At 41.7% G+C, this 27,991-nt stretch overlaps 1 protein-coding gene across 2 annotated transcripts; it reads right to left on the bottom strand.

The window, feature by feature from the left end:
- Positions 1-6,517: 6,517 nt before the first annotated feature.
- Positions 6,518-14,876, bottom strand: LOC108934472 (CCR4-NOT transcription complex subunit 6-like). Of its 2 annotated transcripts, none has more exons than XM_018752345.2 (12): positions 14,794-14,876; positions 12,343-12,465; positions 11,753-11,939; positions 10,898-10,983; positions 10,529-10,630; positions 10,058-10,126; positions 9,788-9,945; positions 9,264-9,418; positions 9,026-9,180; positions 8,647-8,880; positions 8,189-8,391; positions 6,518-7,599 (listed from the first exon to the last, which is right to left on the bottom strand). In XM_018752345.2, the coding sequence occupies exons 2-12, from the start codon at positions 12,452-12,454 to the stop codon at positions 7,390-7,392; spliced, it is 1,671 nt and encodes a 556-aa protein (XP_018607861.2). In that variant the 5' UTR covers positions 12,455-12,465; positions 14,794-14,876; the 3' UTR covers positions 6,518-7,389. The 2 variants fall into 2 exon arrangements, with proteins under 2 accessions (XP_018607861.2, XP_018607859.2); XM_018752343.2 differs by having other exon boundaries at positions 10,526-10,630.
- Between the last annotated feature and the right edge of the window lie 13,115 nt (positions 14,877-27,991).

Consider the following 27,991-nt stretch of genomic DNA (forward strand, 5'->3'; position numbering starts at 1 on the left):
TTGTGTCTTTATACAATATATTGTCATCCTGGAACAGCCCTACTGATGGGATTTATTTTTCAGACACTTTTGTCCAAAGCAACTTCCAACGAACTCCATGTAGTGTTATGAGCCCACACACGTTATTCACCGCGGTGATTCACACTGCTAGATACACTACTTACACTTGGTCACTCATCCATACATCAGTGGAACACACACACTCTCTCTGTCACTCACACACTATGGGTTAACAGCATGTCTTTGGAGTGTGGGAGGAAACCAGAGCACCCAGAGGAAACCTACACAGACACAGGGAGAACATGCAAACTCCATACAGACTGAACAGGGATCAAACCCACGTTCTCTTGCATCACCCAGCAGCACTACTTGCTGTGTCACCGTGCTGCCTGAGATGAACTGAATCTCATAGAGCAACAGCAAGCGTGCAGGAACTTCAGAAGTTCTGTTCTAACAGCACCACCTAGTGCACTTCCTCCCTCCTTGGTTCTGACAGCAGAAGCTTTACTGACAGTAGTAGCTACACTCAGCTGCCTCTCCTGCTCAGATAACAAACTTTGCCTGCAGAACAACATCAATTCGGTGTTTGGTCCATCCTGACTTGACGACTTCACACAGTTGAGTCTGATTTTTTTAATGTTTATTCATTACACTTTACTCCAAAGTGACTAACAATATTAAGTTATCTTTGATTATTCACGTATTTACCCATCCAAACCACTCGCCCCATACGGGACACAGGGAACCGGAGCCTAACTCGGCACACAGGGCGTAAGGCCGGAGGGGGAGGGGACACACCCAGGACGGGACGCCAGTCCATCACAGGGCACCCCGAGGGGGACTCAAACCCCAGACCCACCGAAGAGCAGGACCAGGACCAACCCACTGCGCACTGCACCCCCTCATTCACCTATTTATACAGCTGGGTAATTTTACTGGAGCAGTTTAGGGTAAGTACCTTGCTCAACGGTACTACAACTAGGAGTGGGATTTAAACCAGCAACCTTCAGGGCAAAAACCCTAACCACTCCACTGCCAGCTAGAGAAGAGTTACATTTATTTATCTAGCTGACACACTTCTATAAGCAACTTACAACTTATTATAACTTTCTCAGCCCAAAAGCAAAATGTTTGTTATTACTGTGTTTATAGACTTGTGAATATGATTTATGATGGCAGTATATCAGTATATGATCCCACCTCTTTGCTTGTAGTCATGAGCTCAAGCTGCTGACAGAGTAGGACATGTAACCAGGAACCTCTGACAGGGAACCTGCTCTGCATCCTCCACAGCTCTGTGTTGCTCATATCTAGAATCTTGAGCATTTGGCTCAAAATCTATAGAAAAATTAAACCATAATCTACATGTTCATAGATACTTTGAACACAGCAGTTCATATTTATTCATTTATACATTCATTTAGCTGATGCTTTTCTCCAAAGCAACTAACAATGTTAAGATACTTGCAACTATTTACACAGCTGGATATTGTTAATATATTAATTTAGGATAAGTACTTTACTCAAGGGTATGACAGCTATAGGTGGGACTCAAACCTGAAACCTTTCAATGCAAAGGCAGCAGCTTTAACCACTCAACCAGTACGACTTCTAGCCCCTTTTTATAATCTTAACGTGTTCATAATCACATAGATCACACACCTTTTCCATTCTAACATCCAGTCAACAGTACGTGACCTCTGACCCTGTGTGCATGCGTCATACACTGAGCCACAGCCAACTGTCCCTAACCCTCGGGGTCAAGTCGTATGTGTGAACGATCAATAAAGCACCGAATTAAGTAGCTGATGGGTTCATCACCTAAGACTTTGTAGGTATGCAAACAACAGTGAAATCAGTGTTATGTGATTGAATTCGAAATGAACCAAAGATCAGATGAATGCAGTTACATGTGCAGAAGTAAGAAAGGTGCTGAGTAAAGCTTTTTTACCTAAAGATCTCAAGATTGAGGAGTTCGAACAGAAGGGTACAGTCGAGGGTCTCTGCTTTCCTCACAAAGCCCAGACAAGCTTTTCAAGTTAATTGTGGCCCAGTGCGTCATTGTGTCAGTGCTCTGCTGAACAGGTAGGTGAATAATTTTTAAATCATGTATCTAGGAAAAAGTCAAGTCACTTTGGACAAGTGTCAGCTAAATACTATACAGTGACCGTGGTGCGTTGCTTTGGAGAAAAGTGTTAAACGAAATGTAAAAATCCATGAAACTTCACAGTAAATGATGCATTTGCCTATCTACAAGACCTGATCAACTACTACACCCCAATCAGACTGCTACACTCTTCCACATATACCCACCTGGTGGTCCCACGCACAAAAGGTAAAACACGGAGATTCTCGGTTCGGACTCCGTTGCGATGGAACGACCTTCCCCTCTCACTCAGAACTACTGAATCTCTATCCACATTTAAAAAGGGTCTTAAAAGTTCATGCAAGGTGTAAATGTTCATGCACCATAACTTTAAGATGATGCCTGGTTAAACCTTTGCACAGCTACTCCTATAATGTAACATAAATGTTTATATATCTCAAAAAAAAATTATTACTAGGAAGGTGATCGGGAATTGTCGATATTCTGATGCAGTTTTATGCAGCTACTCGTATGATGTTAATTGGTTCATACGGTGGAAAGAAAACTGCACTGAAGAATCACATCTGCATCTAAGTGCCTCTTCCTGCTAATGTAATGAACACATTGTATTTTATATGAGATGTTCGTCGCTTTGGAGAAAAGCATCTGCTAAACAAATACATGCAATGTATGTGGCAATTCATCCATTTAGCCGATTCTCTTCTCCAGAGGAACTTGGTGTTATTTACACAGCTGGGTGGCTTTAGTGGAGCAGTTTAAGGTAAGTATCTTACTCAAGGGTACTAGAGATCGAGGTGGGATTCAACCCTACAACCTTTGGGTCCAAACGCAGTAGCTATAACCATCAGCTGTCCGTCTGTTTGTAGACATTCCATTTCTGCACACCCCCCACCCATTCTTATGGCAGCAGTATGTAGCTGAAAGAATGTTTCCCAAGACTCGCCCATGTGGATTGAGTACAGTACAACTGGGCTGAAACAGATAGAGAATTTATTTTCAACCATACGTAGGAAAAATACATAGGTGTAAAGGACACGCTGACCCTGTTATAAACAATCTAAAGGTAACCAAGATTTAGGGACAACAATAAATTGGAAAAAAATATCTTGTTTACCATTAGGACTTTGTTTACAGTTCCTAATATTGATTTAAAACAGCTGCCTATTTCTATTAACATTCTTTAAACTTTGTGCAAGTGTTTTGCTGGTATTCAAAGAATGGTAAACAAGAGTTGGTCCAGTGCATTACATAAATGACACAGATTATAATATATATGCGCACACACAAGTGCACATGGCCAACTACAATCCTCATAACACAACTAGTACTATCAAACTAATGAAGCTGACTGCTGAAAGACAAAGCAGGTATGTTTTTGAAAAATTGTTTTTTTTTTTTTCCTTCTTTTTTTTAAAAAAAGGGGGGGGGGGGGGGGGGGGTGCAGGCCTTTTCAGATACCCACTTTCTTAATGGCAGTGTTTTACAAACAAATTTTGTTGCTGATCTAAAAAAATGCCGCAATACTGTCAGGACATTACAACTGAATAACCTTCAATTCACAAAGCAGTTTTATACCAAACTGCTCATAGAAAACAGATGAACTTTGCAAAGTGAGTATTGGTTGCTGAGAAGGAAGAAAATTTGAAAAATACAATTTAAAAAATAAAATGGATTGGCCCCAATATTCAGAAAGTGAATTCGTAAGAAACTTACTCAATACGATTCTGCAAGCATATATGTATGAAGTAAATATAAAACTAGCTGATTAATAGTTTAAGACCAAAGTACATCTTGGTCGTTCCATCATCCACTGGGAGGAGGAAAAAATTAAAATAAAATCCTTGGTTCAGGAGCATTTTGATAGTCGAGAGCCAATTCAGAAACCGAACCCCAGCACCAAGCAAGAACACCGGAGCACGAAAGCAGAGCCACATTCTAGTTCGGCTTATAAAGTCGTTTTTCCAAAACATGAGTATTTCACATCACTTATCAAAAGGGATCATTTACTACAGCGCCTACCAATTGGACATACACTGAACAAGCTAGTATAATTGGCCATTCCACGTATTTAGTAAAATAATCAAGTTCTTATCCAACATGGTGACAAATATTCTCAAATGTACTACAGTTTTAGAAAAGGTATTGCCCAAATAGATTCCTGAATTCCGGTTAGCAACCATATAAATCTAGGTTTCTTTGTGCTAAAATTTATTTTAAAAAGAATTTGGTTTGTGCATGTTGGAAAACAGGTTTTTAAAAGAGGGGTAGGGAGGGACAAAGAAAAAAAAAAAAGAAAAAAAAAAACCAAAATCATTCAACCACTAAATCATGATATACACATTAACAACACAATTCATTTCAAGGAAAGAAAATACGAGATACAGTTTATTCACACTTTACAAAAAAAAAGCTATTTTAAATCTACAACAATATCAGCAATTCAACATAATAAACTGGACACTTTGTTCAACAGAATTAAGTCAGAAGATAAAAAGACAAAAAGAACAGGTGTTGGACAAGTAGGACAGATCTCAGATCTATCATTTCGCCATGTTTTTCCTCTTCCTTTGTAGAATTTATTAAAATTCAGTTTTGTACAACATAACTTAAAAAGTAGCAATTCTCAACTCCAGATGGCAGCTGCACTCATGATCTAAACAAGTGCTTGTCAGTCCACTTCTAATTAAAAATCTTGGAAATATTGAATGTATCTTTAACAGCTGATTGTACCGGGCTCTACTGGGGTATATTATCAATTAGACAAGCTAGACCAAGGTCTACTATTCTTCTAACCCACAGAACACAGCATAAGCAAGACCCAAAAATATTTTTTTTAAAAAATTTTTTAAAAAGTTACAGTAATGGATTAACTCAGATCTTTACACTTGGCTTAAGAAATAAGCAACAGATGGCACTGTAGGCAGGGGAGGAAAAATAATATAGCCCTGGTCTAGCGATTTGAAAACTACACAAACTTCAACATAAGATTAAAGAATAGCCTGAGTTAAGGAAAACAGTAGTTTTGGAGACCTAAACTGATACAAAAGGACACTAAAGGAGGATGGAAGAATAGCGCCTGATGACTGCGTGAGGACTTTTGCATGATGGTATTCTTTAATGACAGGAAGCACTAGACAGATTCAGCCTGTTTTACCTGGTTATGCAGATTAACCAAAAAAGTCACACTGATTACTTCAAAACCGAACTGAAAACCCACAATTTAAAACTTCCACAGCTGATACCAAAAAAAAAAAAAGTACCAAAAATTTATTTTAAAAGCGCTTGTTCAGGTTTTCAGAGCTTGCACAGATGGCATGAATTTGACAGAAAGGTGGAGGCATTGGATCCCCCTCCCCCCCACCTCCCACGTGCAATCAGAGAATGGGCTTCATCCCCACTTTACCCTGGGAGCGTCCACTGCTTCTGTCCACAATGAGATGGGAACAGAGTTCCTTGAGTTTAACCTACTGGCATGACAAGCATGTTGGTGAAAGCTGCCCGAATGAAAGGCTTCTGCAGGACTGAACAGACTCTGGCTTCTGAAGCTTTTGGTCAGAATCTGCATTTTGAGTGCAATGATTCTCAAAGAAAACACTGTGACATATCTCGAAAATATAACCCAAGGGAGTGCAAACAGTAGCAGCGATTACCTGGAATTTTTTTCTCTTTTGTACAAGGCTGGTCATCTTTAAATACATTAAAACTGATACAAATTTACAATACAATCTTCTCCCCAGATTGGATCATAATTCCAAGTACAAAAATGCAATAAATCAGGTCTTTTGTGGTTCATATACAATCATGTAAACTAAGTCCAAATTTCTGTATTATATAAACACTCGGTATGAAAAACCCCTGGAGTGAAGTATGGAAGTTATGGCCAGAAAGGTCACTGCTGGCAGCTAAGTCTAAAACAGTGCTACAGATTATGCGTGTGTGAGAGAGTATATACACATGCTGGTGTCTGTGGCAGTGTCAACACCGCCCAGAGATTGAGACGACAGTTGGCCCCTTTATTCTCTTTGAGTCACTCCAAATGTGAGACGCGGCAGCAAAACTAAAGCCATTTTCGAGCTTGGCAAACATCACAGCTGAAACCATTGGGGGGGGAGAATCATCTTCTCAATGCTGCAACAACTACTCTGCCCCCTGTTCCCATATAATGGCATTCCAAAACAAAGACTAATTTAAACTTTTTAAAACGGTATCTCTGATGCTTAACAGTGGACTACAAAAAGCGGCTAAACTCATCCTGACTTTGCAGGTGGGGGGGGGGGGTTTAAAAATGTTAAAAAGCAAGAATGTAAAAATGGTAAATTACAAATTCATTTAGTTACCCCATATCAGAGGCCAGGGTTAATTTCTAGAACATATTAAGTTAAATTTGACTCCAAAAAAATAGTGTAAAAAAAAAAAAAAAAAAAAAAACCATAGGATTCCTGTGGTGTCATTTCAGTTCAGTGACATTCAAAACAATTTAACTTGAACAGTTTGGCTTCAAGAGCCACACATGTGTAACAAAAACATTACTACGCCTGGCTATACAAGATGAAAACAAAACTAGAGGGCAGGACTAGCACCAGGAGAGCTGAGTTCAGCACCGTCGAGTGTAAGAAGTGAGCCGTGACCCGCTCTCATACGCGTTCCCCGTATGTAAATCCTGGAACCCGACTCTGCACAAGAGGGAGATGTTCAAGCTCACAGACAGGGCTAAACTAAGCACAGTTAAAGCTGGGAAATTAGAGGAGTCATCTGAAACAAATCTGCTGAAAGGTTCAACTCGGACTATACAACTTTTTCTCAGAAGCTGCCTTCCCAATACGCAGGTTATTTATAAAAAAAAAAAAAATTATATATATATATATATCTCCTGTGCAACCCTAGAATGCCTGATGACATGTTTAATCCCTGCATGCATTTAGACAAGAGACTAAGAAAGCTTGGTATGACAAACATGTACAAGTATTTTTGAGGGGCAAATTAAAAGGACTACAGTCCTCATGGTCCACTGCAGTGGTAGCAAAAAAAAAAAAAAAATGTGGATGGTAAGAGAGGAACAGGGTCCAGAATATTATATTGTGCCTGAAATATGGTGTGTTACCAAGATTGACTTTAGCGTCAGTTAAAATCTATTAAAAATCATTACAAAAGAAGAAAAAAAATCCCTGTTGGCCATACATCACTCCTCTGATCGTATTATGTTGCTTTATACAGATTTTGTATCTTTCTAAAATGTACAGAAGAGCTTGGTGAGAATAAGCTCCCTCCAGTGGCTCGGAAGACTACCTGCGACCAGGCAGGTGGATCCCATTGACTGGTGGCGAAAAGGGCAGAACCAGCTCCAGCTGCGCTAACAGGGAGAAGTGATCGGAGGGGATGTGGGAATGTGGGCAACCACTGACATTGTTCTCAAGCCAGGTGGGGTCCACGGGGCCCAGGACTCCCAAAACATTGAGCAGGGGCTGAGAGTAGAAGATGTAGTCAATAACACCCTACAAAAAAAGAGGGGGGGGGGACAAAACATGAATATTTTACATAACAGTAAATGACAAAGTTTACCCAAGCCGAACAAGCTTTTGTTGATCCATCTGCGCACGCGTGCACACGCAGACACTAGTAGCAGTACTCCTACAGTTTATAGTGTTGTGCTTCATACCAAAGTAAATCATTTGCATCAAAATAAACAAATCACATTCTGAATGGCCCAAAGCAGCAATAAAACTATCATCCTTCTGGTGAAGTTTGTGTGGTCTGATGTCAAATTGCATTACTCCATACTGCACATCTTTACTGTATAAATGTTATGCTTTTTACTATGAACTGAAAATTTAAAAAAAAAAAAAAAAAAAAACCTGCACTGTGTTCATTTTGCTGATCACAGACCCCCATGAATGATCACCAATATATTTAACTCAGTTCCTCAATGGGATCTACCTTTCCAAACCCCGGAAAAATCAGCAATTGCCCAAAAATTGGATGATTAGCAACAAAAACAAACCGGTGTTTTGAAGATCAGTCTATCACCCAGACTTTTTCACTAACATAGTATGCAGCTTCTATGAACAGACCAAGGGAATTTACCTTGAAATCAAAGGTATAGTTGGTGTAAGGCATGAGGCCATTCCCATAGGCGCTCTTTAGCTGGAAGCCATGTGTGATCCTGCCGCTGGATGTGCCGTTCTTGCCATTGCAGTTGAAGTTGGTCAGGCTGTCACTATAACGCAACTCCTTGAAGTCCTTGTGGGTGCAGTCAACCCCACCTGTACTCAGGAACTCCACCACACCTGCACACGCAAGATATATATCTTACAACGTACATCAAATTCGCAGCAATGTAGTTTACAACTAGGAGGAGAGAAAAAAAAAAAAAATTTCAAAACAAGCCAGCATTTCATAAGACCGTAACAATGATTCAACCAAAAAACAAGAACTAATGCTAGTACAGCAAGGATGAGACAAAGATACTATACAAACATGTCAAAGAGCACGAAGTCTTAAGAACTGGTGGATATCGCTGATTACAAGGTGAAAGTGCTCACCAGAGTCAGGCAGCGAGTTGAGATCAGCGCACAACACAAGTGGGATGGCGTTAGTCTCCCCAGAGATGGAAGACAACTTCAAGCTACGTGTAGCCTTGTCCACAATGTTCTTGATCTCAGATAGGAACATCATGGTCTGTACCAGCTTCACATCCGAGTACTCCGGGTCCCAGTGCATGTGTGCGTTTGCCACCAGCAGGAGCTGCTTCTCCATCCCATGCAGGGATTTTCCAGCTAGCAATCAGGGAAAACAGTTCATTAAAAACAAGACTCAAGTATAAAGGCATTCAAACAGTTGTATTCAAGTTTTTGGAAATTCTAGATTACACCTACAAGTACTAACCGAAGCCTCACATTGTGCACAAGTTTTGAAACCTACCAGACTGCTCCATCATCTCCTTGCGTAGCTCCAGCAGCACAGCCACGCCAATGTTGTCCTTGGTCATGACCCGATTTAGCATAGCTTCTGAACCCTCCGAGTTCGCCATGGCCAGCTGGTTGAACTCCACCGTATGTTTCTGTACGAGGCTAAACCTGCACCACATACAGGACAGAGTGGTTAGTGAACGAGGCCATAGCCTGGGCAGCGAAGAGTGAGTACTTTAAAACAAACTCACTTTTCAGTTTTGTAAAATATTGCACAGCCATCCACGTGTTTGCGGTCCGACTCAGACATTGTTCTGGCTCTGGACTTCGGGCTGAAGAAGCCCTCATATCCATGCTCCTTTAATTCTACCAGGAAATAGTTGAAGTACTGCTCAGTTTCGACTTCCTGTGGACTCAAAAAATTGAAATGCAGATGAGAAGGGGGGGGGGACTTTTGTAGTAACTGGTTTACAATACACATTGATCACATTTTACTACTTTCTACTTTTAAATGGCACAAGAGATTCAAAAACCTGAAGAGTGCTTATTAAACAGATCTATCCACAGATCATGACTAATGAAAAAAATTAAAGATTCATACAGCTTGCCAAAATAGACACAAAATGATTGGGACAAGGGGTTGTTGACAATTGGTGGGTGGGTGGATGGATGGATGGATGGATGGATGGACGGACAATCCTTAAGTTCTATGTTCTGTTCAAAACTACCAGAATTTAACAGATAAGTCAGTCAGGTCAGAATTAACATGCCTCACCTGCAGGCTGATGATATCAGCATTGCAGCCCAGTATCTCCTGCATGATTGCTTTCTTCCTATACTCCCAGTTGAGGGCCCAGGATGGGCAGTAGCCATAGAGCTGTCGTGTGGCGTACTTATCGCAGAGCACATTGTAGCACATGACTGAGAAGAGTGCTGCCAGACAGTGTGGGGGCAAATGGTTGGTTTTTCAGAGAAAAAAAAAAAAAAACTTAAAGACATATCTTACATTCCACCCAAGCGATAAAGCTGAAGTGAGATGGCTTACCGGCAAGTCGTGTCCTGTCGGGCTCCTGCAGCATTACCCATGACCTAGGTGGAGGCTGCTCTGTGGAGACTACAGCCATGGGGAAGACAAGACTCATCTCATTCACTGTCATGATGTTCAGGTTCAGCTGAGCTATTCATCACTCAGCAATATTTCAGTGACAACAACCCCAGTAAACAAATACACTTCAAAAAAAAAAAAAAAAAAAAAAACGAAACATCATTGTCTAATATACATGTAAAGAAACCAAAAATAAGTCAAAGGAGCAGTCATTATTTCGTGGTACTATTAGTATGAGTAAGCAGCCCATAATGCACTGTGAGGGCCTGGATAAATTATTCAGCAGGAACTGGTCTGCTATGAGGACCATTTAGCTTGAGAATAGACAGTGAGACAAAGAGGGCAGGAAATAAAACTAGTGAGAAGAGCACCATTCAACAGGCACTGCTCTGAGATGAAGCGACTCACTACGTTTGGTGGTGCCTGCGAGGTTGTCCAGCAGGTAGTTCAGTAGCCGACGTGTTCCGTCAGGTTCCTGATAGAGGCTCAAGATTTCTTGTGTAAGTGGGTTTCCTGCAGCAAATGAGAAGATCCATAAGGAATTCTAAGTCCATTTGACAGTAACACGCGTGCTTTATTCTCATGTTTTGAGCTCAGTAGTTAGAAGCATAAAATCTAGCCAAAGCAGGTCATGACAAGGTCCATTGTGCAATCACGAGACAAGTAAACAGTGTTATAAGTTACTCTAAAACTCAGTATTAACAGGGTCTAAAGAGCTATAAGCCATTTATTTCTTAAAAATACTGTGGGTTTTTAGGCAACGTTGAGGGTAATACGCACCTTTCAACCCCAGTGTCTGTAACTGAAACAGTTTTCCAAGCTCAAAAGGTAGAACTCGCAACTGGTTGTTATTTAAAAGTAGTTCCCTGAGGGGAGAAAAGTTTGTCAAACATTTTGCAAAACTACTGCATCAACAAATCACAACCACAGCAAAAACAGCTGGACTGCACCTGTTAATCTTTTTCCATTTCATTTAGTGCAGAAAGGCTGCTAATAACTGATGCGAGGAGGGAGGCTATAATGAACATTTTAGCACTGTTCTGGAACTCATACTAAATGCTGAAATACAGCATTGTAGTAAGGAAGAGGCAGATTTACATGCAGTTTTCCTACTTTCTATTTTGGCTGCCTACAGATTCACTGTACAGATGTAGAATGTAGGACAGTATACAAGCAGAGCAATCTGAGGAAAACATTCATTAAAAATAAAGCTGACTCTACAATGCAACTGCAGTCAGAACCAACATTAAAGTAACAAATGCACTACTGCTGAACTTTGATTCACCCACTAAATAAAAACCCCACTTCCCATTTATTTTTCACATTTGGTGAAACGAGCTTGGAATGATCAAATGCAAAAGATAGCTGAACTACAGATACTAATTTGCTTAAAGGAAAACCCTAAACCGGAAAAACTTCTTGTCAGTTGAAAAAGAAAGCAGGAGGAAAGAATTGGGGGGGGGGGGGGCATATTTTGCAAGCATATTGCATGAGAAACACTGAAGTCCTTTTTTTTTTTTTTTTATTAAATAAAAAGAAAGCACAGGAAACTAATGCCATGTTCAAGCCTACACTAAAGACTACAATGTGAATTTCTTAGGTCCTCCAAGACTGGCAAGGGGGAACAGCACTCACCTGAGAGACACCATGTTGCCGAGCTCAGCTGGCAGGCTCCTGATCTTATTGGATGACAGGTCCAGGTACACAAGGTTGTGAAGTTTGGCAATGTCGGGCGGAATGCGCGACAGAGAGTTGTCACTGATGTGCAGAGCTGTGAGGTGGGTGAGTGACCACAACGCAGAACTGAGACTTCGCACTTTGCCTATGTGTTGAGAGAACAGAAACATCACACACACACCTTAGATACAAGAGAAAACTGACATTTCTGGCCATTTCTCAAAGCATATTTCTGCAAATGAAGTGTAAGGTCTGCGTAACAATCCGGCAAAATTTAACAGTATGCATGTGGGCTAAGCTGACAGGCTGGTCCTGTCTATATGGCAGTAACTTTGCTAAGCATTTTTACAAATAAAACACAGTAGGTGTTAGGCTGTAAAAAAAATTCATGCCTCACTTTGTAAAATGGACTCCGAAATAAACCGAGAAGTCCTCCTAATGTTGTCCTTTACACTCGCACCATTAGCAATCTCAAAATGAACATTTAGCCATCTGAAATTATCACCATGCTAACACCAAAAGAGAGAATAAACCATTAGTGTCCTTACCACTGATTTCAAGTTCAGCCCAATATGACTTTTTCCCATTGGCTGCCTCCTCACTTGACATAATTGTGTACATCCGCCTGGGGTCTGGCGGATCATATTTTTCCTTAGGCATTCCTGTTAACACTAAAAGATAATGGAAAACACACATTAAAACCACATAAACCTCCCCTATACCGCAATACCAAATGTGAGGAGTCAGGTTTCATTCATCTCAAAGAGCAGCACACCCTTTACAGTCCGTATGACAAAAAGCAGGAGAAAAGAATCAAAGCTGCAGTGAACAGGTCTCCTTTTGGTTATTAGGACTAATATTCAAAGAGGAAGAATTAAATATTAAAGAACAATTCTCTATCTTTGGGTTCTACACAAAAAAAAAAAAAAGAACATGTGCCTAAACCTCCGCTAATTGTGGAAGGAAAATTTACATATATCACCGCAATGCTAATCAAATCCAAGACAAAAGAATCAACAATTTATTCTTTCAGGTATTACACCTTATGCAGCTTTCACAATGAAGTCTAACAATGTAGCAGAGCCTCATCATTCCAAAAAAATCCTGCTTCCATTTGATGACTTCACTCCAAATTCAACCACCTGTTAGGATTTAATTACTCTGGGTCATTCCACACATTTGCCACTTCCCAAGCCCAAGACTAAAGCCTTTTACTTCAATCATATTATCGTACAAATACATTCATATATTTAATCATGTATCTACCCAAAGATCCGGGTAAATAATGGAGCTTCTGTGCAAACAGGAACTTCTAGGGGTCTCACAGTCCTTACAACTGAAGAGAGAGCAAACTTGTAAGTCAGCTTGCAAACAATTGCTTTCTTTAAAACGTGTGATCAGAAATTACATAAAACTTTGTAGCAAATAGGTGTATCATTTACTTTATTTTAATGAACTGACAGGTATATTAATTACACCACGACGCACGAGCCAACATCATCACATAAAAGGCGAATGGACAAACGGTCTAAATAATTTGTTTTCCCAAGAACACAGTTGTTTGAAGTTCAACATTGTATGTTTTAATAAAGATATATAAACGTGGTTTTTAAAAATAAAAAAAAGGGATAAATAAATACTTCCGAGGAGCCCCTCGTGGAACGCAGCTGAGCTTCTCACAAACACTGGGGGGGGGGGGACAGAGACGGAGGACCACGCGACCGACACGTTCACCGTCATTGGACCGTTTCCCTGTCAGTCAAATCGAGCGACAAGTCCCGCCTACAAGTTCTGCGAGCTAGCCGCGATACAGCTAACTATGCTAGCTAGCTAAACGGCTTGAGGAACAGGCCCCAAACGCCACTGTCTTGGTCACACTGTCCTGCCACTCACGTTGCGAAATATGGAGTCAGAAAACGTATCTTAGTATTCATTAATAAGAATAAAAATAATAAAAACTATCCCCAATTCAAGTTATGGACACGGACAGGCTCGCTCGTTCGGAGCGCCAGAACTGAAAGCGACAAGCTACCACCAAGCAAGTCAGCTAAGAAGAGATAACCAAAAAAAAAAAAAAAAAAACCACCACACACACAATGATAAATACTTCCAGTTCCAAATCAAATAAAAGCACAGTTCAGTTCTCAGCGACATCACAATGCAATCCGGGTGTAATCTACACAGAAGGGGCTCAGACTCAGAGAAAACTCCTTTCAACACAACACTACTACTAGCTAAGATTGCTAACAGAAGCTAAGCTCTTACCATATGCTAGGTGACTAGTTAGCCTCATTTGATGCAAGTTTTGACCACGTTATGTAACACTGATCACTCTGCAAGCCATAGTGAGATGTTTCCCCCTTTTTGATAGCTCAACAAATAACCAACCAGCTAGCAGAGAAGTAACATGTGCAGTTCTGCTACCTGCTCAGCTCAGCCGGAAAATCGTTTCTAATAACAAAACAGTTAATCACACTAGTAGGTGGCAAAGACTTTAATTTAATCATCGAGGTAAGTAATTCTGAACACTGCTACTGCAGAAAATATTGGGGGAATTTAAACAAAACGGTTAAGTTAACAGCGAAAGCTGGTATTTCAAACGAGAAGCGCGTTACATAAAACAATCAGATAGCCTATGATGTTGCTTAATAATAATATATATTATTTTAGCTTATAACAAACCGACGCGCTGTGTGTGTGTGTGTGTGTGTGTGTATTTTGATTAGAATCCAGAACTCGGTTCTAGCAGGATAACTTCTGGTGTATTTTTTTTAAGTAAGTAAATCGCGCTCGATTTCCGAAAAGCTGGAAATGCTCAAGAGTCCAACACAAGCACCCTAGTAATTATTGTTATAGTTAGCACTAGCAAGCGTAACTCCTCCACAGGAACACCACAAATTTAAATACGTCCTAACGAACTTTAACAGACCCACGTTTAAAATAGCGTTAGCTTCGTGCTTTTTCATATTTATTTATTTTTCTTATTATTATTATTTTACCTGAAAACGCATACCACTTTACAAGAAAAAGTGTTTTCTTTGTTTCTGGTTCGGTGTATATCCGCTACTGCCTTGACACGGAGATGAGCGCAAACAAGCGTCATGGCGGACCCGAGCCTTCGGGTTTACGGTAATGGCGCTGGCGTTGATTGGCTGGCGTGCAGATGGACGCACGCCATTGGCCCGCGCGCTCACGCGCCGCCCACGCACTGTTTTCGCTCGCACGCGATCGAGTATCAAACGAGATGTAAACTATTGAACTGGAGCGCAATGGATGTTTTTCCGAGTTGCGTCCGTCCGTCCGTCCGGCCGACGAGGAAGCGCAGAGGAAGCGAGAGCTGAGCTGCGTCCACTCGCTCTCCCGTAAATTATTCCCTTAATTGACCCGCGTTTGTATAATGTGGGCGCAATAAATACGCTTCCCGCGAAATAAACATACTTTAAGGAAGCGCCGATGAAGCAACGCGTGTTTCTGTTTTGTGTTTGCAGGAAAACATATTTTCTATTTTGTAAAACATATCAGTTTTACATTGAATTCCGCTCCAGCCAAGGTCTGGTTTTATTATATAGTAAAAATGAATAATATATTAGAAAATATAATATAATGTTATTCTAAAGATAATATTATTAAATATAAACGAGTCTTGATACTGAATCTGATGATGCCTTAAAGAATCTTCACCTAAGTTCTACACACACACTCTCTCTCTCTCCTCATTCACCATCTGTGCTGACTGAACCCATTCCCTCCCTTTGTGAACTCTCATGGTGTAATATTTCATATTTTTGGTCCTACTGGTCTAGTGCCAAGGGATTGACTTTCACCGATACAGCAAACAAGGGTCCGAATGAGAAATGCTTACATTTCGGTCCAGTTCTTTTGAGGTGTCTTTGTTTTTAATTCTACCAGAGCTTTTTATTGCTTTAGAAAAGTAACTATTATGACAGTAAATCTCCACACCTGCTTTTTTAAGTAGAGATTGTATAAACTCAACTTTATAGGACCAGGCAGGATTGTCACTGTTATTGGACACTTTCATCCAGTTTGTTCAAAAGTGACTTCCAATGAACTCTCTCGTGTTATGAGCCCACACCCCTTATTCACCGCGGTGGCTTACACTGCTAGATACACTACTTACACTGGGTCACTCATCCATACATCAGTGGAACACACACTTTCTCTCACTCACACACTATGGGGGAACCTGAACAGCATGTCTTTGGACTGTGGGAGGAAACCAGAGCACCCAGAGGAAACCCACACAGACATGATGAGAACATGTAAACTCCACACAGACTGGGCAGGAATCAAACCCATGTCCTCTGGCACCATCCAGGCACTGTGAGACAGTGGTGCTATCTGCTGTCCCACCGTGCCCCCTGGTTTTTACAGGGTGGAGCTGCTAACCCCATGCCCAACCCTCCTCCATTTGCATGTGGGCTTGGGACCGGCATGGGCAGAGTTAATATATATATATATATGTACACACACACACACATTTTCTGAACCGCTTGTCCCATATGGGGTCAAGGGGAACCGCAGCCTACCCGGCAACACAGGGCGTAAGGCCGGAGGAGAAGGGGACATATATAATATAATTGAGGTAACTAGGCATGGGGCCTAAACCAAAAACCCTTACAGTGGGAGTGAAACCCCATGTCCTGAACTACTACAGCTTGCAGTTTATGATCCACTTCTTAATATATGCTATGGTGACTTGCAGAATAACTTTATAATATGCTCCAGACGCTCATCAGAACTCCTTATAGTTTCTTCTGAAACCTCCCGGTGATGGAGCTTTTCAAAGTCTTGCTCCCAGACATCCTCCTGTGGGCGTTAAAACTTGCACCAACCCTGTCTGGCTCCAGCTAAGGATTCTGTGCCAGTTTCTGCAGTAAATGATAACTGGATCATCAAAGAAGGAGCATTTCTTCAAGGCTGTGGGCAGTGAGATTATCAGTGCTGTCACATCATACACAAAGCATGACAACTGTTATTATGCCTACAGCCACTTTAAAGCATCTTTTTTGTGCTTTTTTTCTGGAGAGTCAACATGTGCAATTAACTCTGTTTGTAGTTTTAATCCTGGAAATGCTTTCTAGCAGTTATCTGCAGCACAATATTTCATCAATGAAAGTCATCTGTTGATTGTTATCCTGTAACTTTCTACATGCAAACTCCACAAGGACTGAACAGGGATTGAACCCACATCCTCTCACACCACCCACACGATGTAGGACAGCAGTACTACTCACTGTGCCACCTATTAAGATGCTGTGAAGCATCATTCCGCCATACAGCACATGTATGACAGGGTAACAGGTACTGTAGATAGTGTTTCCATCTTGCACTCATAAGACCCAGGTTTGAATCAGTCCTCCTGCTTTAGTACCCTTGAGCACAGTACAGTACTGTACTTAGTCTGAATTGTTCCAGTAAAAATTACCTAGCTGTATAAATGAGTAAATCATTGTAAGCTGCTCTTGATGAAAAGCTTTAGGCGAATAAATAAATGTAAATTCAGTGCTTCTTGGAAGTATGTGAACCCCACAGGGATGGTCATTGTTCTTGTATAAAATATTAAACTTATTTTATCAAACTCTTAAATCTTAATTAAAATTACCAAGCAATTAAGGAGCTGCTGGTAGCACAGTGGTTAGAGGTGCTGCCTTTGGACCCAAGGATTGTAGGTCCAAATCCCACCTCCATCTGTTGTACCCTTCAGTAAGGCACTTACCCCAACTTACTCTAGTAAGGTTACCCAGCTGTATAAATGGGTAACTTACTGTAGGTAGCATGAGATTGTAAGTGTGCAGAAAAGTGTTAAATTAATAAATGAGTATGATTTACACCCCTGACTCTACTTACCTACTTGATTTAATCAAAACAACTTGGGCTTCACTTTTTATACCTGCACTACCTGTGTGTTTCTACTACACACAAGAGTTCCTCTAAAGTAACATATGTAATTGGTCATTACACAACTATTATGTCACATGAGGAAGACTGATTCCCATTAAATAACTATTTCGTGGTAAAATTAAGGGACACAATGGCTTCACATACTTTGAAGCAGCTCTGTATGATATGGGTTGAACTGAGAAGGTCTTTAACTTTTCAGTAGAAACTTTTGCACTTACATGGATTTTCTGCTGGTGTTAAGTCCTGTCACACACCTGCTGGAGGTCGTACAGGTAGTTCAGTCGTTAAGGACTCGTTCTCTCAAGGTTGTTGTTAAAACTTCATTCATTTCTATTTGCGTGGAACCTTTAATCGAAACACTTAACTCGAATTTCTCCAGGACAATCCCTGTTGTATACATGGGCCACTCTCCACAAATTGCTTTGGATAAATGCAAAGAAAACAATTAATTTTAATACTTTGTCAATTTATTTATGTCCCAGGAGCTGCTTCTTCCAATCTCAGGCAAACTCAGTGTATTGTCAACAAACGAACCCTGCAAACGCATTACAAAAGAAATGCTACATCATATCATACAAATGAGGAACCACACTTGCAAATCACTGCAGTCCATTAATTCTGCCTGTTCCTCATACCAGGTGCACACAGGCCACAACAAGGTATCTTGACCCATAACGGGACCAGCAGAAAGTCTGGCTACGGGTCCAAAGTTGATATTTTAGTATGGTGTTCACTGCTCTGTGTGTATTAGTGAATCAGCAAGTAAATTATTGATTCCATAACTGTAGCTAGTTTCCCTTAGCACTATACATACAGTATAAAGCCACAATAATAATAATAATAATAATAATAATTTATATGATGATTTACATAATATACTGCAGACAGTAAAACATATTTAATAGCCCATGATGGTTTTGGTAAATTATATTACCACTTGCAACCACATGAGGGAGACACATCACATCTAACTGGAATTCTATGACATACATTGTGGACTATTACATACATACATACATTTTCAGAACCGCTTGTCCCATAGGGGGTCACGGGGAACCGGAGCCTACCCGGTAACACAGGGCGTAAGGCCGGAGGGGGAAGGGGACACACCCAGGATGGGACGCCAGTCCATCGCAAGGTACCCCAAGCAGGACTCGAACCCCAGACCCACCGGACAGCAGGACTGTGGTCCAACCCACTGCGCCACCGCACCCCCTTGTGGACTATTATTAATTGTGAAATAGAATTATGGATATTGTGGAAATTATTACTAGTTACATGGATGATTTTAGCTAACACTTTCCTCCGAAGTGACTTCCAGGTTTTACAGGTCAACAGGTTTTTCTCAAAATCATCGAACCCAAGACAATCACAGAGGAGTGCTTCACACCTCCAGTTATTTGACATGAACTTGGCTACTGGATCAAAGGCAGAGTTTGTTAGGCGAGACACTGCTGGGTTTTGAACCCAGAGCGTCCTGTTCATTAGCTGGACCATTTAACCTGTTAACTTAGAGAGACCTTCTATTGTTGCTATAAATAAAAATTATTACCATCATCACACATGTCATAGGGTTGCTTACCAAGCACTTCCATCCAAAGGCAGTGACAGCTGTCGTTGAAACCCATGATCCGTGGTTGTTTCCTTGAGCAAAACACTTCAGATAAAAATCACCTTCACTTTAATCTTCAACTGAACTAAACCTGGAGACAATTAGGTCATGAAAAGAGAATGTTTTTTCCTGCACCGCTTTACTGTGGCTTCCTGTGATGAGGCCCTGATGATGCTTCGCTAATGAGATGTTCTGCTGTACTCTAAAGGGGGAAAATGCTGATTTTTGAGTAGCTGCTTGATCTTCTTCAGTCTCGGGTAATTTTTTTGAAGTCACTCAACATTTATATCTGTAAGACCTTGTGTCAACCCCTTTAAAACTGAAGCATTTGTCAATAAATGAGATTATTCAGATGTTCTAAGGCGATGACCATGGGACCAGCAATGGCCTTTGACAGACCGACTGTAAGACCCTTTAAGATTCCCTCGCCTCTCATCCCCTCTTCATCTCCTCTTGTGGATGACTCCAACAAAGGTCTCCAGGAAACATTAAAAAAGTTTTAAACATTTCTCTGCTGTGCTGCTCGACTCACATAACGGCAGTCTTTTTACCCATTTTACGATGACGTTTTTATTATTAAGACATATATAAAGGAAGACGTAAATGACCTGGGAACCACGGTATAAGATGTGCAGTAGTTCATTTCACAAGAGGTCCAGTGACTGTTTCCTGCAGTAATTTCAAGAATACAGTCTTACATTTATTTACTTATGTATCAGACACTTTTCTCCAAATCAACTTCCAATGAACTCTATGTAGTGTTACCAGCCCACACACCTTATTCACCGCGGTGACTTACACTGCTAAATACGCTACTTACTGGGTCACTCATCCATACATCAGTGGAATACACTCTCTCTGTGTCACTCACACACTATGGGTGAACCAAAACAGCATATCTTTGGAGTGTGGGAGGAAACCAGAGCACCCAGAGGAAACCCACGCAGGCACGGGGAGAACATGCAAACTCCACGCAGACTGAGCAGGGATCAAACCCATGTCCTCTTGTACCACCCTATGCTCTGAAACAGCAGCACTATTTGCTGTGCCACCCTTCCACCCAATAAAGGCCACCATGGCCTTTAAATGAATGTCTCTTCAATTTGTCTTAATGTCTTGCTTAAATGAAAATGCAAACCATAACATGTATTTATTGTTGTATTTATATGTTTTCATCACTGAAATCTTTAATATTTTTGTAAGAGAAAATTATGCATGTTTCAGTTGAAATGCAGAGGGCACTTTATGAAAGTTGCCTTTTTGTGTAAGAAAGAGCCAAAATCCTCCTGTACTGTTACCATACTGTAAATACATCATATGTCTTCTGCTATGTGCTGTAAGGGACATAACACAGCCTATATTGTTCAGTTATCTTGAGCAAATCCTCAGACAAAATATCAGTTTAATGACTTGTATAGCTGGGAAACAATCCTGTATGTGCTGTGGATTTTTGTAGATTCTTATGATTTCAAACTAAAATCAATTCATGTTCTCATCGATCCATATCCTGCACTCAAGGCAAAGGGTACAATTCGATTCGAGTGAAGTTTGTAATCTGCTGCACTCTTTTCTTTTGTCTTCTCTGCCCGATGTCTCTTGCCGGATGTTCAACTCTTTGGATCCTTCTCCACCTGCAGAACTCTCAGCACCAGAGTTTCCTCCCTGCATCACTTCAGCTCCTCTGATGACGACGAAGGCGTCCCAGTGCCCTCCGGAGCCTCCTGGAGAGCAGATCGACAGAAGGAAATTAGCCTCAAATCCAGAGCAGAAGCGTCAACCCCAGGACACATTTTCACTAAGACACTCAGAGCAGGGAAGCGAGAAAATACTTTATGCTGCTGCTCGTGTGATGTGTACTGGTTTATACCGCGGTATGTCACAAACGGACCGTACTCTAGAGTTACGTGTCTGCAGCCAAATGTCTCCCTCTGTTGATGTGAAGCTCTCTTTGAATTGTCCTCTGAGATGTACGTGGAACAAATGTAAGTAAAATTCAAAGTATCTGGCCAGAACACTGCTGCTGCCTGAGTTGTATTTGACTTGCCGAAGCGTTCCCATGTATCTCCTCTACTCATTTCTCTTCAATGGCTTCCTATAGCTTTCCGGATCAAATTTTAAAACCCTGGTTACAGCCTACAGATGCACTAACAGAACTGCTCCCAGATATCTACAGGACTTGATCAACCGCTACACCCCAACCAGACTGCTACGCTCTTCCACATCTGCCCGCTTGGTGGTCCCACGTACGAAAGGTAAAGCACAGAGGTTCTGGCTCCGTTGTGGTGGAACGACCTCCCTCTGTCACTCAGAACTGCTGAATCCCTGTCCATATTTAAAAAGAGTCTGAAAACTCATCTCTTCCAGACTTGCTTCGCGCATCATCTGTAATGAACACATCGTATTTTCTGTAAGAGAATACATGTAAATGTAAGTGTCCCAGAGAGAGTGTGCCGGAGGGGTCATTACTCAAAAAGAGAAGACAATAACATGGAAGATCTGACGAAGTTATGAAATACATACCTTGAGTTTATCCAGATCCGTTTTTCCTGGCAGGGATTTTTGTGGTGTGTGAAAGGCCTAGGGTACGAGACACAAGTAAAAATAAGCATTGCTTTGACTGTACCTTGGCAGTGTTACACTGTTGCCTTGCACTGGTCCACTCTGTGTGTGTGCTCAAGGAAATGCAGGTGTAACTATGGTAAGTGAATTAAAGGGAATTACTCATTTATTGAGTGGCTATAATGACCTTTTTCACTTGCTGGATCTCAGACGCAGACTTGGACCTGTTCTTGTGTCTCTGCGGTGGCGACGAGGAGCACTAAAGAGGAAGCAATGTCACACCTCAGGGCGAGAAAACACGTCGACGGCTCTCGGAGCGTGTAACGCAACGATCTGCTCACTGCACTCACCTTATTGTCCATATCGCCAACGTCTAATAAGGTCGTCCCACCGTGCAAAAGTGTTTTTTTTTTTTTTCCCTCTATTGGATCTGTGGATTATCTGAAAAAAAGAAAAGAACAAAGGTAAATGGTGTCACAACACTTACGCTCACTCACATGCAGGTGTGGCGGTGAACAGAGGAGTAGTTAAGGATCTTGGGTTGTAATCGGAGGTGTCCGGTGGGAGTGCTGCTCACACCGAATTGACGTTGATCAAGATACTTTCCCTCCGCTGATGCAGTAAGGAAGTCCTGCTCTATAAGTACTGTATAAATGTGTCTATCACAGTAAAGTAGATTTGCATTTACTCATCTCGTTGACGCTTTTCTCCAAATCGTCTTATAATGTTGAGCTACTTAAAAGTACTTCCCCCATTACACAAGCAGGTTACGCTGCTGTCTCAGAGCGCCTGGGTGGTGCAAGAGGACATGGGTTTGATCCCCACTCAGTCTGTGTGGAGTTTTCATGTTCTCCCTGTGTCTGTGTGGGTTTCCTCTGGGTACTCTGGTTTCCTCCCACACTCCAAAGATGTGCTGTTCAGGTGTGTGTGTGTGAGTGACAGAGAGAGCGTGTGTGTGTTCCACTGATGTATGGATGAGTGACCCAGTGTAAGTAGTGTATCTAGCAGTGTGAATCACCGCGGTGAATAAGGTGTGTGGGTTAGTAACACTACATAGTATCCATTGTAAGTTGCTTTGGAGAAAAGCATCTGCTAAGTGAATAAATGTAGGTGATTTTAGCAGAGTAATTCCTTGTACTTATTCATTTAGCTGATGCTTTTATACAAAGTGACTAACAGTGTTCAGGTTTTAATTACTTACCAATTTGTACATTCTACTGGAGTAATTTAGGGTAAGTGCCTTGCTCAAGAATGGGAATTGAACTTACGATCTTCAGAGCTGAAAGTAGCACAGCTAACCACTCTGCTACCATTCAGCCCTAACACAAGAGTGGATTAACTAACTCTGTAAATGACTTTAGAAAAAGTTGTTTGAACCGTTAAATGGTTAATAATTCCCATCTAGCAATGTTCACCTGTAAGGTGTACGTAGTCACCAGCGCATATTAGTATTTATAGGTTATTTTTCCACTAGATGGCTCTATTACCACAGTAAACACAGTAAGAATTTGGCGCTGTACTTAAAAGGCACAAGAAGTTTAAATTTAGATATTTTGCGCTCAGGGTGTATTATCTCCTGGGACACAGGAGCCCTGGAACCCAGAGAAAAACAACGGCGAACTTTTGTATGAAACCGTGGGATTTAAACTAAATATGGAAAGTGGTGAAAGAGGAGAAAAGATTCTTGTTGCGTCTCAAGCTGGATCCTCTTGCGGAAACTCGGCCTAATAATGACGGCGTGTTATTTCGGTACCGAAAGACGTTCTGTAACTCGGGGCCTCGTGTTACGGCTCGACGCTCTGAAATACAGCTGTGAGAGACTGACAGCACAATCGTCATTTCTCCTGGACCCTTCAACGATTCATGTTCTCCTATTTTAAAATTCACCGATTACTGCTTGCATTTAATCATGTTGCATTTGCTGATTATGAGATAGAATCTGTTAAAAGGGCCACACTTCTTGGTTCGGGCGAGAGTAGAGCGACTTCCCTCATACCGCAAAACAATTGCGCAGTTACACACACACACACACATTTTCAGAACCGCTTGTCCCTTACGGGGAACCGGAGCCTACCCGGTAACACAGGGCGTAAGGCCAGAGGGGGAGGGGACACACCCAGGACGGGACGCCAGTCCATCACAAGGCACCCCAAGCGGGACTCGAACCTCAGACCCACCGGAGAGCAGGACTGTGGTTCAACCCACTGTGCCACCGCGCCACCACACCCCCTCTTGCACAGTTACAGTTTTTTGTTAATAATGTGACTTTTTGAATAAATTTCAGTTCCGTTGGATAAAATTACAATTTGCATTTTCAACCAGATAGTGCACGAGGAAAGTGCTTGTTTTACGGCATTGCTGCAGTTTATGGCGACGCCGTTCCAGCTCTGAGGTGCTGTTGGCTGCGTCATGATGATGACCCAAGAAAAGCAATTTCTTTTACAGAATTGCTGCTGTTCAGGCAGTGATTCATTTTGCCACAGCATGATTTCCAGGCTCATGAAAGGACAAGTTCTGGGTGTGTTTACATTTATTTATCAGATGCTTTTTTCCAAAGCAAATTCAAATGAACCCTGTGTAGCGTCATCAGCCCACACACCTAATTCACCGCGGTGACTTACACTGCTAGATACACTACTTACACTGGGTCGCTCATCCATACATCAGTGGAACACACACACTCTCTCTGTCACTCACACACTATGGGTGAACCTGAACAGCATGTCTTTGGAGTGTGAGAGGAAACCAGAGCACCTGGAGGAAACCTACACAGACATGGGGAGAACATGCAAACTCCACACCGACTGAGGGGTGATCGAACCCACATCCTCTGGCACCACCCAGGCACCGTGAGACAGCCATGCTACTTGCTCTGCTACCGTGCTGGTGCTCGTGTGTGTTATTGTGGGTGTGAACAAGGACAACATTATTGTGTGTGAAGCGCTGCTGGTCGCGTTGCTCTTACACTGAGCCCTGTTTTTCACAGATGCACTCTCACCGTGACAGTGGCATGAGGAGATTTAAGGGGCTCGAATCTGTGACATCACAGTTACTTCTGCCATCTTGTGTATCCCATCAGTGTGTTCCTTTACACCCACCTACGGCAGGCAATGATCGGTGCGAGCGACCGGTGCGTTGAGGAGTTTTAAAATCATCATAAGTCCCATCAGATAAATACTCCTTGGTTATGCTCCGAGGAGCTGTCAGAGGATGCTGTCGCCATGGCAACGGGGAGCATCCGACCATCAGGGAGCTCAAGGTGTCAGGAGAGCTGATTCGCTGTGCTGGAAATGCATCCCTCCGAGTGCACCTGCCCACCTGGCTTTGTGAGGAAACAGCATCACTTCACCACTGATCCTCGAGCCTCACCGTCCAGAACTATGGAAACATCTGAACGTTGAAAATAGTCGAGTCGCTTTCCTACGTGTTCAAACTGTGATAAACCCGGAATGAAGAAATACAGTTTGATGGGTAAATATTCTTTGGAGGTGACATCAGGTGGAAAGTTGTTTCTGCTCCTAAATTTTTTACAACTGCTCGTACCGGAGACCGCAAACTGCACGATCCTGGGAAGCTCCTCCTGTCGGATGGACTAAATGAAAGCCCTCGACCGTCAGGAACAGTCTCAATTCCTCCACGTGAGTCGAGTCAAGCAAAGCCGTGGCGACACTTTGAATCATATCAAGATCCTTTCACAGCAAAAAAAAATGTCCCCGATGAAAAGACGACGCATAAGGACACAACCCTGAGACAAATAAAAACATTATTGCGCCAAAATGTTAAAAAAGAAAGAAATTGCTCTGCAGCTGCAGGGCTACTTTTCTTAAATTCTTGGGGAATTAACTTCAAGTTTCGTGGATTGCAGTTCTTCTCAAAATACTTTATAATTGGTGTATTTTGTAGAAATACTGACAGTGTGTCCATCTGCTGTATTTCTTTACTTATCACATGTGTTCTAACACACACACACACACACACACACACACACACAGAGCCCTAAATCAATACCGTAAATAAATACAGATAGTTCTTGGATTACAAACAAATTCCATTCCTAAGTCTGTCTTTAAGTTGAATTTGTGCATATATTACTTAATAATAATAATAATAAAAAATGTAACTACTGCAGTTATAATAGAGAGACAGACAGACTTCGGAACAGAGCTTTTTACATGCTTCATTATTTTCACTTTGTCCTTTAAAATTGCCCCGATCGTTGACCAACTGTAGCCCAACGCTTTTCTGATGTTTGTTGGCGTTTCACCTTTTTCCGATCGCTTTATTATTTCCGCTTTAGTTTCGGTCGTGATCGTTTTCCTTTTCTTTGATGTATCACCATCACTTGCATCACATTTACACTTTGGTGCCATTGTTAGGAGGGTGAAAACAAAAAAATGAAAGCCAAATACAGTAACACTTGAGACACTGTTAACAACATGGTCTGACTGAAAAGATGGAAGCCTGTGTCCTCCCTCGGGATCACGAGCCGACGAACCCCTGTAGATGTTTTGATGCTCGTTGCAAAGTAGCGCCGATTGTTATTATGAACCATTGTATGTAACTCAAATTTTTTTAATATAATACGCTTTATGGCAGGTGGTTCATAACTAAGGGTTGAATGTAAGTTGGACGTTCGTAACCCGGGGGCTGTCCGTACTTTAACTGACAATAAATGTCTTCCACGCTGAGCAATACAAATACGGAGATACTAGTTATTATTACACTAGTTACCAGTAAAAGCTGCTCAGCAAGTGGTGTTTGTGGGATGTGAAACCACACCTGGTACAGAGAAACTGGACAGACGGTGATGGACACAACTGGTCCGTGGAGGAGAATAGAATCTGTATGATTGACGGGTCAGGAACCTTGAACATCAGGGCACACTCCTGGAGGCCACACACTTAGGAGCCCTAGGAGCCCCACGTAACACACTTTTGTTGCCTTCCTGTATTTATACATGATCTCAAACTAGGAAAAGCAGCGCTTATTAAATGTGTGAGACCTGCCCCCACCACTGGAGCGTTAATGCACTTATTACACATAATTACGTCAACAAGGACAGTTCCGTTTGTTGTCCCCCCCCCCCGATTGCTGTGTTCTCCTTCTAAGTAGTTCTCTGATCCGCAACGAGAATATAAAAAAAAAAAAAAAAAATCCCCTTTTATTGTCCTTGAAGTCTGCTCACAGCTAATATTTCAGAAACCGACGAGGAATTTAAATTTACCAGATATAATGTTTTACATGAGCCGTGATTGGAAACATCAAAGGGACAGTAAATGTATTTTTCTCATTCTTTAATCGTCTGATTTTGATTTTTTTATTTTTAAATGAAGTGGGATAAAATGCAGATTTCATGGAAAATATTGTTAATTGAGGGTCTTCATTAGCTCTTGTCCAGAAAATTAACATGAGAATACATGCAAACCTGTATATCTGTGTGTGCGTGTGTGTGTGTGTGTGTGTTGGTGCTTCTCTGTGCATTTACCCACTCAAATTGTACACAATCTCTGCACAAGATCAATATTTTAGCCCAACGATTACAGTTTTAACTTTACATGTATTTTCTGGCACTACAAGGCAACACTTGTAAATTTGTACAGTGAAGAAAAATGTAAGACACAACCTGTTGTGTTACAATGAAAGATTTTTAGTGTAGCGTATGGTGTCATGTTGGGTGCTCGTACCTTTGAAATATAAAATATAATAAAATTCAGAGAGAAAGAGTAAAGGCTGCACGGCTCCATTTCTTAGTGAATAATAATAATAATAATAATAATAATATAATTATTAGCAATGAAATCATGCACAGCTGCCTTACCTTGCAGGAAACTCTTTACACACCAGCGAGTAAAGCTGACGTGTGGTGCATGCTGGCCAGGAGGAAAAGAGGAAAAGGAGGATCCTTCCAACTGGGTCCTTGTCAGCCTTGTTCACCCCCCACATACCCAACCCCCGCCCCCAGGCGCTCTCACTCTCCTCCATCAGCAGACGACAGCGCCGCACTCTCCCAGCCCGCAATCTCAGCGGTCCTGCTCCTTCCATCAGCCCAGTGGACCCACTGCAGGACAGCGGAGTCCCCGGTGGTCCGGTCGCAGTGGTCCCAC

This window comes from Scleropages formosus, chromosome 4 (assembly GCF_900964775.1).
Source record: "Scleropages formosus chromosome 4, fSclFor1.1, whole genome shotgun sequence".
NCBI classification, from domain to species: Eukaryota; Metazoa; Chordata; class Actinopteri; order Osteoglossiformes; family Osteoglossidae; genus Scleropages; species Scleropages formosus.